The following is a 15,089-nucleotide window of genomic DNA, read 5'->3' as shown; positions in this document are numbered from 1 at the left end:
TATCGAAAAATATATATTGGATCATTATTGTGTGTTTATGAAAAATACTTGTGATATGTATCGAAAAGTCAATAAATATGTATTTTCTAATTATATAGTATATACCAATGAATTTAATGTCCTGAAAACTTTATGCTAATTTATTTGAAAGTATGTATTAGTTTGCTAGATAACTAATTTGTTAAGTACGTATCATTTAGTCATGTATTGTGTATCGATGAATTATATATTCTATAAACTGTATATTGATTTATCTAGCTAAAGGTAGGAGCGGCAAAAATCGATCATACTCATCAATCCGATTAGTATTCGATTCATCTTAAATAGATTTGAATTTGGATTAAATAAATTCAGATCGTAAATAGGTTGATCTATTTAATTTATTTAATAATTAAATTAAATTTAAGTTTTAAAAAATTATTCTGTTTAATCTATTTAATAGATGAATTGGATCGAACCGGATTGTAACATAACCCATTTAACCCATGTAATGTAATCTGTTTAAAGTCTTTACCTGCGGCATGCAGCGCACCCTTCTTTTTTTCAAATTCGCTCGCCCACGCATAGGGAATTGGGCCACGTCAGTGACATCCCATCGATAACACGCCATGCCACCCTTTGATTTTCTTATTCCCATCCCACAGCCCCATCAAGACTTTTTTTCTCGTCCCTTAGGCCCTCCCCCTTGTCTTCTTCTTCGCACCATCGGAGGCTTTGCGGGAGACGAAGATCACAGAGACTTGTTGGAGGCGAAGGAGCTGGAGGTGATCAAGAGATCCCAATGGGGTGGAGGGCCGGAGGTGGCTGAGGGCCGCGGCAGAACGAGGGCAGTGGCCATTGCTGGGACGATCGAAGGGTTGGCGATGGGTTTTGCCGTAGTAGGAAAGCAGGCGGTCAAAAGATACGTTCCCATCTCGATTTCCTTTTAGGGTTTAGGGTTTCTTTTTAAATCGATTTTTTTTTGATTTTTTTGTTCCCATCCCGCAACCCTGCTAGGGCTTTTTTTCTCTTCCCCTCAGCCCTCTCCGTTCCTTCTTCTTCACGCCGTTGGAGGCTTGTCGGAGCACGGTGATGTAGGCGAGGGCAGAAGGGGGTCGGGCGGAGGGGCGAGCGTGCGGCAACGCTGGTGAGGGCGGAGGGGCGAGAGTGCGGCGACATTGGTGAGAGTGGAGGGGCGAGCGCGCGGTGACGCCGGTGAGGGTGGAGGGGCGGGCTGCGGTCGGGCTAAGAGTGTGGCGACTGGCTAACCGCAAAGATTGGAGATAGAGCCATAGAGGTGAAAAATTGATTTTTATTTTATTATTTTTTTATTTTTTTAAAGAGACCATAATTCACCAACGAATATTTTTTTTAACTAAATTATAAATTAAACAGGTTAAACAGATCAAGTTGAATGACCTGTTTATTAAATGGGTCAAGTTCAGATTTGAAAATCTAACTTGTTTAGTAAATAGGTCAGATTCAGATTTGATGTTTTTTGATCCAATCTGCATCTAATCCAATCCATTTATGATCTGATCTCATTGCTACCTCTAGCTAGAGGTATGTGTTGACTTGCTTGATGTTAATTTACCTGATGTATATCATCTCATTATATAGTATTGTTGATAAAAATATATTTTAAAAAGAAAGAAGAAAGAGAATTGTAGGCTACTGTTGTTTTTGTCGGTAATTTTTTTTAATTTTTTTAAAAAATTAATATTAAAAAAAATATGATAAAATTAGAAGTCCGTCAAATGTGCCCTTTTTCCGCACCCGCCTCAAATGATTTTGGTTCGTTTAAAGGTATCATGTATACAATGTAGAATAGACTCCGTGTACAGAATTTTATTCAGGGGCTACGTCCGTGCTCCTTCTCTCTCTAGAACGATCCCAATCATCGCGTATCTCAGAGAATGGCGGCAAAGCTCTCGGGTTTCAGAACTCCTCTTCTAGCTTCAACCCTATTTTTCTTGTTTCTATGGCTCCGATCTGTAAATCACCAAGGATCTGCAAGGATTATTCCCTGGGTTCCTGGAGGCAAGCTTGGAAAATCCCTAATTTATTTAATTTTACCTGTATTTTATGTCTTTGCCGAAATAATTTTATGAATTCGTGTCTTGAATTCATCTGTTTTAGCCTCACCTGTGGAGGATCAAGAAGTAGAATCTCGCTTTCTTTTGGCTCTTGATTTCCTCTTCTAGCCTAGGATCCCTCTTCTAGATTACAGTTGCAGTTGAGTTGGCTCGTAGAGTGGCCATCGGGAAGATCCCACCACGACCTCCTGCATCTAGCTTGGTGGAGATTCGTGGCATTAATGGTTGCAGTGATGCCTCTTCGTTTATGGTTGTATGGTTGAAAAATAACTGTTTTTGTTCTATCATGCACATTTCTGAACAAACTATGTCCTGCAACAGACATTGAAGTTACATGTATTAGCCTGATAGTTAATTAAGTATGAAATTATATCATGGATATGAGTCAATAAGATCTATAGCAGTGTGAAGATTCAACTGCACAGTGCACACAATGCTGTAAAGAAAATTTAAGTTTTAGATATTGAATCTAGGCAATTGCTTATGAATGATATGGTGTCAAAAGATATAATTTAGTTGGCAAAAAGGTGATAATCTTTGCAAATAGGTGTCTTAATATTGTTAGAGACGTCTGAAAAGATAAATGACCTTGACGTTGTTGTCATGTAGGCTAGCTTTAATCATGGTGGGGCTTCCATCTATTGGTATTAAAACCACATCTTATCAACTTTTCATCAAGAATGTTTGCTGATAGAGGAGGAGGTGCCATGGTATATCTAGATGAAGATGATCCAGTGTTATTGGACTAGGGAGTAGGGATAGTTTATAATTACAAAAATAAAATCATGGAGAACATTTTGAAGGACAAGGATCTAATATACACTCGAAGAATAGAACTAAAACATAGTGTTCATAATACAACTTTAGTTGGAAGATAAATTAAACATGGGCAAAATATATCTTAATCTGTTAAATTTGCTGTGTTGAAGTATTTTTTAGAATGCATGCATGTGCACTTGTGCAGACACGCACGCACGTGCGCACGCAGCGAGAGAGAGAGAGAGAGAGAGAGAGTAATGAAGTTAGGGATGCTATCATGTAATTGTGACATCATAGAGACATAGAAAAAAAAATTATAATACAACTACAAGGTTCTTAATGTTATATGAATGCAAAACTTCAGGAAATAAAGAGGGTCTGGCTATATGTCATATTTCATGAGGGTAAGATGTTCAGTACGGTCTATAGTCAGAGGCACATGTGAGTTGCACAGGTAGCGAATATAGATTATGATAAGCCAGCTGAGTTCTTACAGTAATGGAGAATAAAAGTATGTGCAATTGTCAATAACATGGATGGAGATTAAGATATGGGACTTCAACAAGCTGGTATAGCTAGAGGATGTGGATCTTGATTAGTTAAAAAGGTGAAGTGTAAATAGCCCAAGATAGTTGATAATGAGCTTTGACTGCTATGTTAAAGCTGCCTAAAACATTAATTACTAAGGTTTTTCAAACTCTTGGACTTATGCAATAAAAAGTCATCTCTACCATACATACAGTCTTAATGCTTGCTATATAAATGCACAGGATTATAGAGAGAGAGGCATGGTGCTAGATATAGAAAGAAAGTTCTCTTTTTTTACTTGTTATCTGTTCTTTGACATGTCATATGTATTCCGTGCTTTCTGTCCTTTGGATTTGCTCAGTTTGATAATTTCTCACTAGGATACAACTTTTAATGGGACGACAATACAGAACAGCAATATGATTTTTCATAGAATGCTATATGATTTTCACAGAATGCAGTTATGGCATTTTTTCTAAAAGTACAGCAATAATTGCATCATTTTTTTGGGCAGATTAAATACCAAAAAAATTATATATATATATATTTTTTTGCAGGTCAAAATTTAATGAAACTTTGATCTGTATTTCAATTAGTTGGTTCAGCTATAGTAAATGTTTACCTATAAGGCTAATAAAATATAATCACTGAGATGGTGCCAACCAGTATGGACTGCTTCACAATAATCAGTTGTAAGCAGCCAGGAATCTTGAGATAAGACAGTTAAAAATCCATGTTTTGATCTGATAGTGGATGTATATTTGGAGCTTTACTGCTCCATTTCATTTTTGGTCTCATTGCCTATGTCTGGCTCAAGCAAAAACCTTCAATAGTCAAGCAACCTTGCTGGGGAAAAGATGCCCAAAAGAACCCTAGTTGCTTCTTCGCCAAGATATATTTCGCCTAAGACTTTCAAACACATCGCTCCTCCAAAATCTCTAAGCTTGAAAAGATGGCCTACAGGTGAGATAGCATTCTTCTTACTGAAAGTTGCTGCTCTAGAGGCTGTGCAGAGACTCTCCGGGGCAGGTGTCCATTTGTATGGCAGGCTGTTAAGGCATTTCAATGTCTTTGCTATCCACCATTCATATGGATTCGGAGATGGACACCCCTTGGGATATTGGTCAAAGGTGCACAGGTTTGTTTTTGAGTGTATGAACTTCAGAATTGCTGAGTTGAATTAGTTTATTCTTTTTCCTCTATTCAGATATGCTTAAATCATTAATGTTGTTTGTAAACCCTGACTAAAAATCGAGTAGTGCATATTAGGGTGATAATAATTCTATTTCATGCTTTCTGTTGATTCCATGTGGACTTGGCCAGAGGTGGTCCAAAATTTGGAAAACTTCATATGTTATTGTTAATTTACCTTCTTAATTCTATTTGATGCCCTTAATCTCTCTCTCTCTCTCCATACCCCCCCCCACCGACGATGTGCATGCATGTTAGGTTGTGACTTGGGCTGGTTGGCATTGGCTACAGGGCATTCTGAGTAAACCAAATGAGTATGCAAATGTAAGCCAATTTAACTTCGTCATGAACATTACTTGCCTGAACCAGTTGAAGACAACTTTGTGGATCCTTCCTGACCAACTATTATTGTTAGGGGCTACATCCAGTGCCATCACTGGTTTTTTCAAATCTTCTCTGGCACTCTACCTCTTTTATGTACTATATTGAAATTTAGGTTTTTAGGATCAACAGATGTGGTGCCCTTTCTCCAAGTATGTGTGTTGCCTTCTCTTTAGTAGACTCCTACATTTTTGACCTACAGAAATTACCCTTCATGTTTTGTAAATATCTTCAAAATTATTTACCAACATTCCATGTGTTGTATTTTCTAAACATCTAATACTGATAGATTTATCAAGAAATGTTTCAAACATTTATTTGTTCTAATGAGAAACATGTATATTGGTGTATTGGTTTCTACCTCTAAATTTGATTCTGCTAATTTTTCATTTTTTGTGATACTGATAGCATCCATACTGACAGAAAGTCTCAAGACCATTATTGTTTCTCTCCATCGCATCAGCTTTCTCTGTTCATTTCTAAAAAGACAATCCACACTCAACCACATTGTGAATCATCTAGTAGGCCATCAACTTCTGATATGAGGTAGGTGAAATAATATAAAGAAGCATTTTCATATTTGTTATAACTGCTCTTCTAATTGGTTTGATATTGTGTGTTATAGTTTTAGCTGTGACAATGTGCTCTGGATTCTTATGCTGTGATAAAGTTTAGAAGCATTTGCCAAACACCAACCTATCAAGACATCTATCTTAGCAGGTAACTGTAGATAATTGGAGACGGACAATTAAGATGCATGCCAAAATGCAAGTCTTTTCGACTGAAAGTAAAAAATACAAGGCCGGCCTTCGTTGCTGTGTTAAAATTTTGGGCTAAAACAAAAGTTTCTGTGCATTAATATTTAATATGACTTTAGATATTAGTACAAAATTTTAAGAAAGTTCCTGAAACTTGAAATGAAGGACAAATCTGTGATAAATTGCATTCCACACATTTGTTGAGCGAGAATAATTTACAAATACCATTCCAAATTATTATTATGTCAATCTTGATTGCACATGTTTCCACTTGAATCAGGTCAGTCAGAACAGCTTTTTCTGATAACAGTTTGTCTCTGTATGATTTTCATTAAAACATTTGCCAAAAGTTCATCGATCGTTTATAGAAACCGCAAAATGAGAATGACCAGTAGTTCAATACTAGCTATCTTTGTAAGGATATTAGTGGTCAATCAAAAGATGAGGGTGAGCCTTGGTGCAATAGTAAGGTTTCTCCATTATGACTTGGAGATCATGGGTTTGAAATACGGAAACAGCCTCTATGCATGTAGGGATAGAGTTGCATATGTCTGACCCTTCTCAAACACTGCAATGGTAGAAACCTTATGCACCTGGCTGCACATTTGCAAAATAATGCTATTTATGTTGAAGAACAATAGAAGAGTTAATGCAATGTTGATGAAGCAACATTGACCCCGATCAGCTGTTTCCACTATATGTTATAAGGTATCTATCCAGGTTCATTATCAATATGGATCTCCTAGAGGCAGTTGGTACACACTAGTAGATAGGTTGATATTTGTTATCCCAAACTGCCAAAAACCTGTTTATGCTTGAATGGTGGACGATGAGTTAACTCACTAACATAGAATAAACTAACAAAGTGATATCTAATGAATTTATCTGAAAATTGCATGACAAGCAATCCAAATGGTTCAATTGTTTCTACCTTGAAATACACAAACACATGACCACTATTTCTTTCCCTTAAAAGACAGATTATTCTAATAATTGCCTCTGATGTATTCTGATGCTTAATGGATAAAATTTACTTTTCAGAAACTGTGATGAATCCCCCAAGGATGCATTGTCTGGATCTTGGTTGGTTCAACTTTTTAGAGAGCTGGAAAAACAAGGAATTACATTGCCTGAGAGGTTATCTTCTCATCCATGTTCCTGTGTGTTAATGAGCTCGTATCTGCTTAGAGAGTTAGAGGCTATTCATCCTTGGCTTATAGTTTGTATGCTATAATAATTTAAGCTATTCTTTATATATTCAAGAGTTGATAAGAATATATTCGTTATATAAAATGATAAAGAAATTAGATGGTTCTATGCAGCTATGTCTTCTCAGGTAATACTTTATTTGATAATATTATTTTAATTTATTTACTAAAGGAATCCTATCCATATATGCATACAGGTGTACATATACATATATATAATATACGCACTCATAGGTATGTAGCATGTGCATCCGTGCATATATACATACATATATACATTGCATGTACATATATTCATGCATGGATACATAGCTACATGTACATTTAGTTTTGGGAAAAGTGAAAAGGATTGTGGCATGGGGATAGTAATAAACATACACAATGTGTATGTGCGACCATGCACTTATTTCTGTACGTACGTATGTATGTATGTATGGGTATGCATGTACATGTTAGCATGCTTGAGCAGGCTAATCACAATAGAAAGCTATCTAGATGTTAGATTCTAAGGAATGACTTTTACTGTCAATGGTCTGATATTTTCAGCAGCACCAACCTCAATAGAAAGCTATCTAGATGTTAGATTCTCAGGAATGACTTTTGCTGTCATTGCTCTGAGCGGCACCAGCCTTCAAAATGGTATCAGATTGCAAAAACCTGATTACTTAATAATCATTAGGTATTTTACTTAGGAACCTGGGTTAGAGATCCTGCAACTCGATCTACGATGGATCTTGTCAGATTCAAACCTAATAAACTGGCTCAGTTATTAACCTTGTAGTATCATATGTAAGGTAATTATTGCATAAAAGTTCCACTGTTTATCTGTTTAGAAGATGCTCCTTGGAATAGAGCTAAGAAGTAAATTTCACATGCTGGTCTCTTGTTTCAGTAGCATTACAACCAGTGGTCTGAAGATGAAGAAACAATCAATAGTTTATGCCTACGCTTGGTCACAGCTTACAAATAATTTGAAGGAAATTCTAGGGTCCTTTCTGTTTAGCTACTTGGCATAAATATATGGTTTGCATTATAAATATACAATAAAATCATATGGTACAATCTTTTTTTGTATGAGTTAGTGGTGAAGGCTTGGCATATTAATTTTTGAGGGCTGGAACACAAGGATGTAATTATTAAAAAAGGGTATCCCAGTGCGGCAGTGCCCAAGACTCCTACTATTGTGAGGGCAACCATACCATTGTGCCAAGGCCCAACCTTCTGCAAAATTGTTCATAATCACATGGATGTAATTATTAATGGAATGAAATTCCAACTGTTCAAGCTTCCAGGTGTCTTTGTCAACTTCAAATTGCGACCAGTGGAAAGAAAATTTTTGCATCCTTTTGGAGTTGAAGTATCCGCTTTTTGGATATTTTAAGTGAATTTGTTTCTATTTCCTCTCTATCGTTTGGGATCTCATGTGGTTAACAGCCTTAGGAGATTTTTGGAGCATTTATATGTGAAATTAATGAGTGTTGAACTATACTTTAAGTGTGAATATAACCTCATTTCTTGGTTCGTGCCTGGTATAGAATGGACATTGTGTATTTTTTACATGAGCAAGTGGATTTCGAAAATCACTTCTTGTACATGTATATTTAAATATGTTCTTGTTTGACAATTATTTCAGACCTCTTTGGATGTATGTAAAACATGATTTCATAGTCTGAACTTTTATCTTCAGGCAGGATGTTGAGCATGTTGATGTGTTTAATATTACCACACACATGTTGATTTGATTTAGTGCCCATGCAGAGGAAATGAGTGAGATGATAATTTCATACAGGGTTGATGAGGATGAGCTTCATAGATTCTATACAGCAGCAAATGGTGACATTTCATGCCTACTTTCATCTCTAAAGAGGACCATTTGTTGGAGGGAAACTTACCACATACTCTCATCACAGGAACTTGAAATGTGGTCACAGTTGGTCTTTTGGCATGGATTTGATGTGGTGCTTTGACCTTGCCTTGTCATCTGTCTAGGACTTGCATGCTCTATTTTAATGCCTCGGGATAGGCCATGCTTTGTTCAAGCTGTTGATATGACTTTTTTTTGAATTAGCTACTTCTTAATTTATTTATAATCATACTGACTCATAAACTTTTACCAACTCTATACACTTATCAATTCATGGATTGTATTGAATCTGGGGCAGTTTGTGATGGGAACAAAAGTTAAGAATGATTTATATGGCCAACCAAAATAGGTGGGACAAGGAGAAATGGTTATGGTTGTGGTCATGTATGTATCACTACCTCAGTTATACTACTTGCTAATGTTCTTGTGATACTTCCTCACTAGCATGTGCCTTTAATGTTGTATAATTGCTGGTGTTAATTTTGTATATAGTAAATTCTGTGTTATTGCATCATTATAATCATACAAGCTTCGTATCCCATCCTATCCATCCAAACATTTTGTGCTGCTGCTAGCTGTCTGTGTGCTACAGAACTACATTGAACAAACTACATCAATATTTTCTTGATTTTGTTGTTTTAGAGTTTTGTTAGTTGCTGCATAATTGCGTTTTCACATGTGATTGTCCATAGCTGTTTCATGTTGATTTTACATCAAAGGATTTCACATTATTATAAGGTGACGCTGTCCACATGTTTTCAATTTGGTAAAAACATAAGCTTTCAAATCTCTTTAATCTGATCCTAGATAGATGGAATAAGGCTTCTTTGCCGTGATGCAAGGCAATATCATGAGCTTTTTCATAGCTGTTTTTGAGTATTTCTATTCAATGGGAGGATTTGAGTAACTACGTTCATGGTGGATTTTTGTTGTTGCTGCAGTTTCTCAAATAGAACAAGGGATCCTGCATTTGATTAATGAAGAAGATCCACGGATTACAGCTTTAATGGATTGTGAGGGGTTATCTCCATTCAAGTTTCCAGTGCAAATGATGAGATCTTTTTCCACTCTCATACAAGATCACTATCCAGATCACCTTGGGACTTTATCTGTTATATGCCTTCCTCCACTTGTTCAAGTTATTGCACAGGCTTTTATTCAAGTAAGATGCTTGGTTCATAATAAGATCTGTTTTATTTTGCTCAAATGTCTCCTTCATGTTGCAGATTTTTTTTCAGATGAATATATTGAACTGGTGGAACTGGTTGTTGTCCTTGTATTTAAATTTATGCAATATCATCTGCCTATACAGCAGAACATGATTGGAGGCCATGCAAATATTCACTTCATTTATAGCATGATATGCATAGTTGTGCATAAAATTTATAATTTATTCTCTTGCTTTTGCTAGTTTGCCCTCCAGTGTGGTTAAGCATGCGATCAGAAAACAATTGGGTCCTGCATTTTGCCCAGATTTGGCCTTGTAAAAGAGAGAATCTTCACCGACCTCAAAAAGAGAATGGCTAACAAACTAGATTTAATGATACCCTCTCCAAAAGTGACATGTGGCTAAATCTAGAAAGAACCGTACAGAGTGGAGGTTTGTTGGACTCTAAATGGTAGAACACTAGAAATTTTCTCCTTTTTCCATTTTTTGAGAAAAAAGAGTTCCTCTATTCTCTCCCAAGTGTGACCATGTTTCAGTTATAGACAAGGTCTGTTTCTTTTTGTGAGTATTTATAAATGCATTTAAGATGTCTATGTGTCCCAGATGGCCTATCTTTTAACCACACAGATTTCTACCTGTAATTGGCAAATATCCTTATGCACCAAAATTTTCTTCAACCTAGAGCTCAGGTCCATGTCTGTGGCTGATAGCATCTTGGATGACTGTTGTGTACTTCTAAAATCATTAGTTGCTATGTCTTTCTGAAAAATGTTTACTACTCTATTAAGCTATGGGGACCTCATTATTGTCGGTAGAACTTTGTCTGTCTGAGGGATGTTAAACTTAGAGACCTTACTAGGTTTCTCTGCTGACAGAACTGTATCTACTTGTTGGATATTATATTTTTCTCACTATGTCTAACTTAGTGTGATTGCATCTCAGAGTGGATTGTGTTCATTATATATGCATTAGTTTTGCATTATCTAGGAGTAGTTGTTTCTTGACTAAATTGTGTTTCTTGCGTACATTCCTTCATAAAGCAGCCATGCATCTCCATTGATGTGACAGCCAAACAACCATATAAAGGGCTAGACTTAATAGTCCAATGAAATCATAGTAAACACATCATGGCATTTTTAGTGGATTATATTTTATCAACCATCAATATGACGAGATTTTCCCTTAGTCATTTTTCTTAATTATAGAGAAACAAGAAAAAAAGGTTAAAAGGGTTAGCAAGAAGAATGCATTAGAGCATCATGGAGAGGAATGGTTGAAATCAATCGATATAACTTAGTCAAAATGGCAAACCAACTTTTAAGATCAGAAGACCAATGATAGTGCAGTAAATCAATTTCTTGAATTTAGATGTCAGGACTTGAAAGTTAAAAATTTTGGCCTGAGATTTCTGTTTGGTCCCCCTTCAAAAGGTAGATTCGCTTAACAAGATTATTGTCCATCCTATCGAGGGCCACCTTTGATGTTGTTCTAAGTTTCTCCTTATTCTTCCTTAGCCTCCATCTATGTTAATTTAGGTCATCCCCTTCCACTCTTTCAACCCCTCCTTATAAGAGCCTCCTTGGATCTTTATTCCATCACCCTCATAAAGCTGATACCAAAGAGTTGGGAAAAGGTTAGATCAGGGTTTTCTATACCATGCCGAACCAGTCGGTACACCCTGTACCATACCAGCCCGATGGAAAACTTACATGGTTCGGCCGGTTCAAATGGTATACTGGTGGTACCGGAAGGAAATGAGAGGGAAAATGAGAGAGAGAGAGAGAGAGGAGGAGAGGGAGGGAAGCGGGAGCTGTCGGAGGCCATCAATGGCCCACTACGGCCGCTGGAGAGCTTTCGAGCTCCGTTATCGTCCGATAGGGTATTTGAAAGAGCAAGAAAGAGAGAGAGCGCTCGACGGTGAGAGGGGGATATATCGGACGGACAGCGCCTCCATCGCGAGGTCCCTGATGGCTGACGAGCCGACGCCGACGGCTTGAGGGTGGTTTTCTTTTTCGAAACAGGCGATGGCCTATTTTCATTTTTTTTTTGTTTTAAACTCAACTTTAGAATTTAAAAAAAAAAAATGGCCGGCTTCATTTAAAACTCGATTTTTTTAAAAAAATCATGAAACAGGGGTGTCGCCCCTGTTTCACACCCGTGGCGCCACATGTGTGGATTGCGCCCTCCAGCGGCCCCATTGGCTTCTTCCCCTTTTTTTCTCTCTTCCTCCCTTTCTATTTCTCTCTCTCTCCTTTTCTTCTCCCGGTTCGGCTCCGGGTTCCTTTATCGGTTTGCCTCAATTCGGCATGGTACGGTACGGAATCATACCGCAGCACTGGCCGGCCAAAACGGCCGCCGGTACTGGTATGGGAAACTTTGGGTTAGATGATTATGATTTTGCGGTAGGAGATTGAATGTTCAGAAATTTTCTGAATCTTTGCATTGATTGTTTTATAAACAATTTTGATCAAACATTAATCTGAGAAGTTCCAGATGGATGTTTCCAATGCCCAAATTACAGACTTGTGTTTGTTTTTTATGTAATGACAGCCTTGGAGTTGTTAATAATCTAATGGTATAGGAACTGCAGAAGTCTTATAATTCCACTCAGTGCAACGTAATTACTTGTTTGGAATGCCGTGCCAAGGAGCAAGTTAGATTAGTGCTGTTTGGAGTACAGCTCACGATATGTATCATGTATCAAGATAGGTGTTCATATAATTTTTAGTTTATGATCATGTATCAAGATATGCATACAGCTCACGATACTAGGCTTGCTAAATTGGATTTACGATGCCTTGATATATTAGGTTCTAAAGCCAATGACTCGGCAAAAGGAGAGTCGCTTTACACGGTCTACTATTCTTTTCCTGTAATTCAATATCCCCTTTTCCCTCTGTCTAGTACTTGCTCGGGACTCGCCTGTGCTAAGCCTCAGGGAGTAAATAGGAGCCTCGCTTTGGAGAATTCCTGGAGAATGAGAAATAGCGCTCATCCGTAGCTTGGGTCCTCGGTCAACCGCCAGACAAGCGAGTTAGGGAATGTTGCATAAGTCAATGCGGAGCAGTCCTAGGATGATATTTCTAGCAAAGAGCGGATTCAGTAGCAACATCTTCTTCCATCGTAGAGATAGGAGATGATATGCCTTCCATTGCACCTGTTTGCACTCGCTTCGACAGTTGTGATGGAGCTTTCACTAGAGGAAGTAATATTCTTTACTAGCGCAGGAGAGAGATAGTGGTATATCTTATAATGAGAGAAAGGCTGCCTGCGCAGAAGAGGGGAAAGCCTCTCGCGACATTATGATAGAGGGAAAACAAAACCCAACCTTACTGAGAAGAAGTACTTCGCCTTAAGATCACCAACCCCAGCCAAAAATCCTTCCTTTTAAACCTCACCGAGCTCCCTTAGTGGCAACTCAATCTCAAATTGAATTTCCATCTAATGCTCTAAAAGTTGCATGTTGTAGGAGAAACATACCTGAAATTTTTATCTGAATTCCTTCAGACTGTGCCAGCATTTCTAGGAGGGAATTGCGCTTGTTCGAATTGCAGGAGGCTTCTTGCTGCCAACTCGCTAGGTGGAATACAAGATACAAGCAAAAGCCATCATCATGGAAATGTTTCAGATGATAACGCAATGGTCCACAGTTATCCAGTTGCTGATCTTCCAATAAATAATAACAGTGACCATGTACTGAGGGCTGTAATAGTAGTCTTCCTCATGCTGTGGATTGTCATTGCATTTTTTGTAGGGATGAATGATCCAGAATCTCTTTCATCGCAGCCATCATAAAGCGCTACATTTGCTCTCTTTTCTGAATATTCTGTCATTAGCTAATAATACCCGTACTAAGTGTCTTCATTTGACAGTGTGTATGGTTAAAAGAACTGCATATGATTAATCGACCTGGTATGGTGTTATTTTTTATGTAAAAATTATACGTGCTATCATATATAATACCCCTATTAAGTGTCTTCATTCGACATAGTGTATATGGTCAAGGAACTGCATGGGATTAATAGACCTCGTATGATGTTATTTTGTAGGTAAAAATTTCAAGTGCTATCATCTATATTTGGCGATGCATTTAGCAGAGGCGTTAATTTGTGGCTTTCTTGAACGTCACATGGCTCGTCGGTTGTAAATTTGCTGAGTTCTCAAGCGTTAGATTTTGTTCTTGTGCTTTTCAGAGCAGTTCGATGCAGTCTAGGGTGCTTGACACTAGAAAAAGGGTCTCTGTAGATGGGCCAAACCTCCACATTCAGCCAGTTTGGACATGATAATTTGAATTGGCACAAAATCCATCGGTCAAGCTCTAGTTTTCGGTCTTCCTAGAATTATGTTTGGATTGTTAAGCTCAAGTTATGATCTGTTTTCATTTGACTTGTTTTGCAAGAATAAGGTTTAGTTGATTATCACAAAAAGACGAGGTCTACTTGGAACCTAAGAAGATTGGAGAATCAGATTCAAAAGCCGAAAAAAAGGCCGACCTACAGATCTAAATTTCAGGGCCAGGTTAAGTCAAAAAATCTGTCGAGTGCATGTGGTTTCTGAACTAGCACAGAGCAGCAGATGCCATCTCCACTTGAGGATTTTCTATTTGTTTTTGCTAATTTCCTTTTTTAGATGATTTATTTGCTACTGAACCAAATTTGCATGTTTTTTTGAATGTATCCTGGAAGAAAAGAAAATCTGTGTTCAATATTAATTCGAAAAGGAGCAAAGAATCCAACAAGAACAGCAGCTATCTATTATTTATTTACCGATATATTATTTCTTAAGGATTTAATTAGATCCTTTATTTAGTCTGATGGTGCTATACTTGTTTATTTAATTAACAAAGGTATCTATTGATTTATTATAAACTTTTTGGCAGCTTTTAAAATTTCATTTTTAAAAAGAAAAAAATTTCATCCTTGTTTGTTAATTTTGAAGTCCTCTTAAATGTGCTTAGCAGCTAAGCATGCAAAATGCTTGGCTGGGAGAAAAGAGAAACGATAAATTTTAAATTATATTACGTACAAACAGACAAAAATGTATTATTGAAATAGAAAAAAATATATATTTTTGAAGGTAAATTTCAAAAAATAGAACTTCATAAAAAAGAAATGTTTATATATATTTTTATCCCGGTGCATTTTCAAATGTAATCCA

The 15,089-nt window shown here is 37.1% G+C and overlaps 1 protein-coding gene across 16 annotated transcripts; it reads left to right on the top strand.

The window, feature by feature from the left end:
- Positions 1-560: 560 nt before the first annotated feature.
- LOC105045701 (uncharacterized) lies at positions 561-14,673 on the top strand. 16 transcript variants are annotated; one of them, XM_073258558.1, is made up of 7 exons: positions 561-1,276; positions 3,920-4,500; positions 5,343-5,480; positions 6,734-6,829; positions 8,690-8,858; positions 9,706-9,926; positions 13,440-13,754. In XM_073258558.1, the coding sequence occupies exons 2-6, from the start codon at positions 4,220-4,222 to the stop codon at positions 9,715-9,717; spliced, it is 696 nt and encodes a 231-aa protein (XP_073114659.1). In that variant the 5' UTR covers positions 561-1,276; positions 3,920-4,219; the 3' UTR covers positions 9,718-9,926; positions 13,440-13,754. The 16 variants fall into 16 exon arrangements, 15 of the variants coding, with proteins under 15 accessions (XP_073114659.1, XP_073114665.1, XP_073114662.1 ...); XM_073258561.1 differs by lacking the exon at positions 8,690-8,858 and adding an exon at positions 5,560-5,654 and having other exon boundaries at positions 619-1,276; positions 4,326-4,500; XM_073258557.1 differs by lacking the exon at positions 561-1,276 and adding an exon at positions 1,283-2,019 and having other exon boundaries at positions 4,326-4,500; positions 5,358-5,480.
- The last annotated feature ends 416 nt before the right edge of the window (positions 14,674-15,089 follow it).

Source organism: Elaeis guineensis, chromosome 5 (genome assembly GCF_000442705.2).
Source record: "Elaeis guineensis isolate ETL-2024a chromosome 5, EG11, whole genome shotgun sequence".
Classification (NCBI taxonomy): Eukaryota; Viridiplantae; Streptophyta; class Magnoliopsida; order Arecales; family Arecaceae; genus Elaeis; species Elaeis guineensis.
This window is presented reverse-complemented; position numbering and strand designations above follow the sequence as displayed.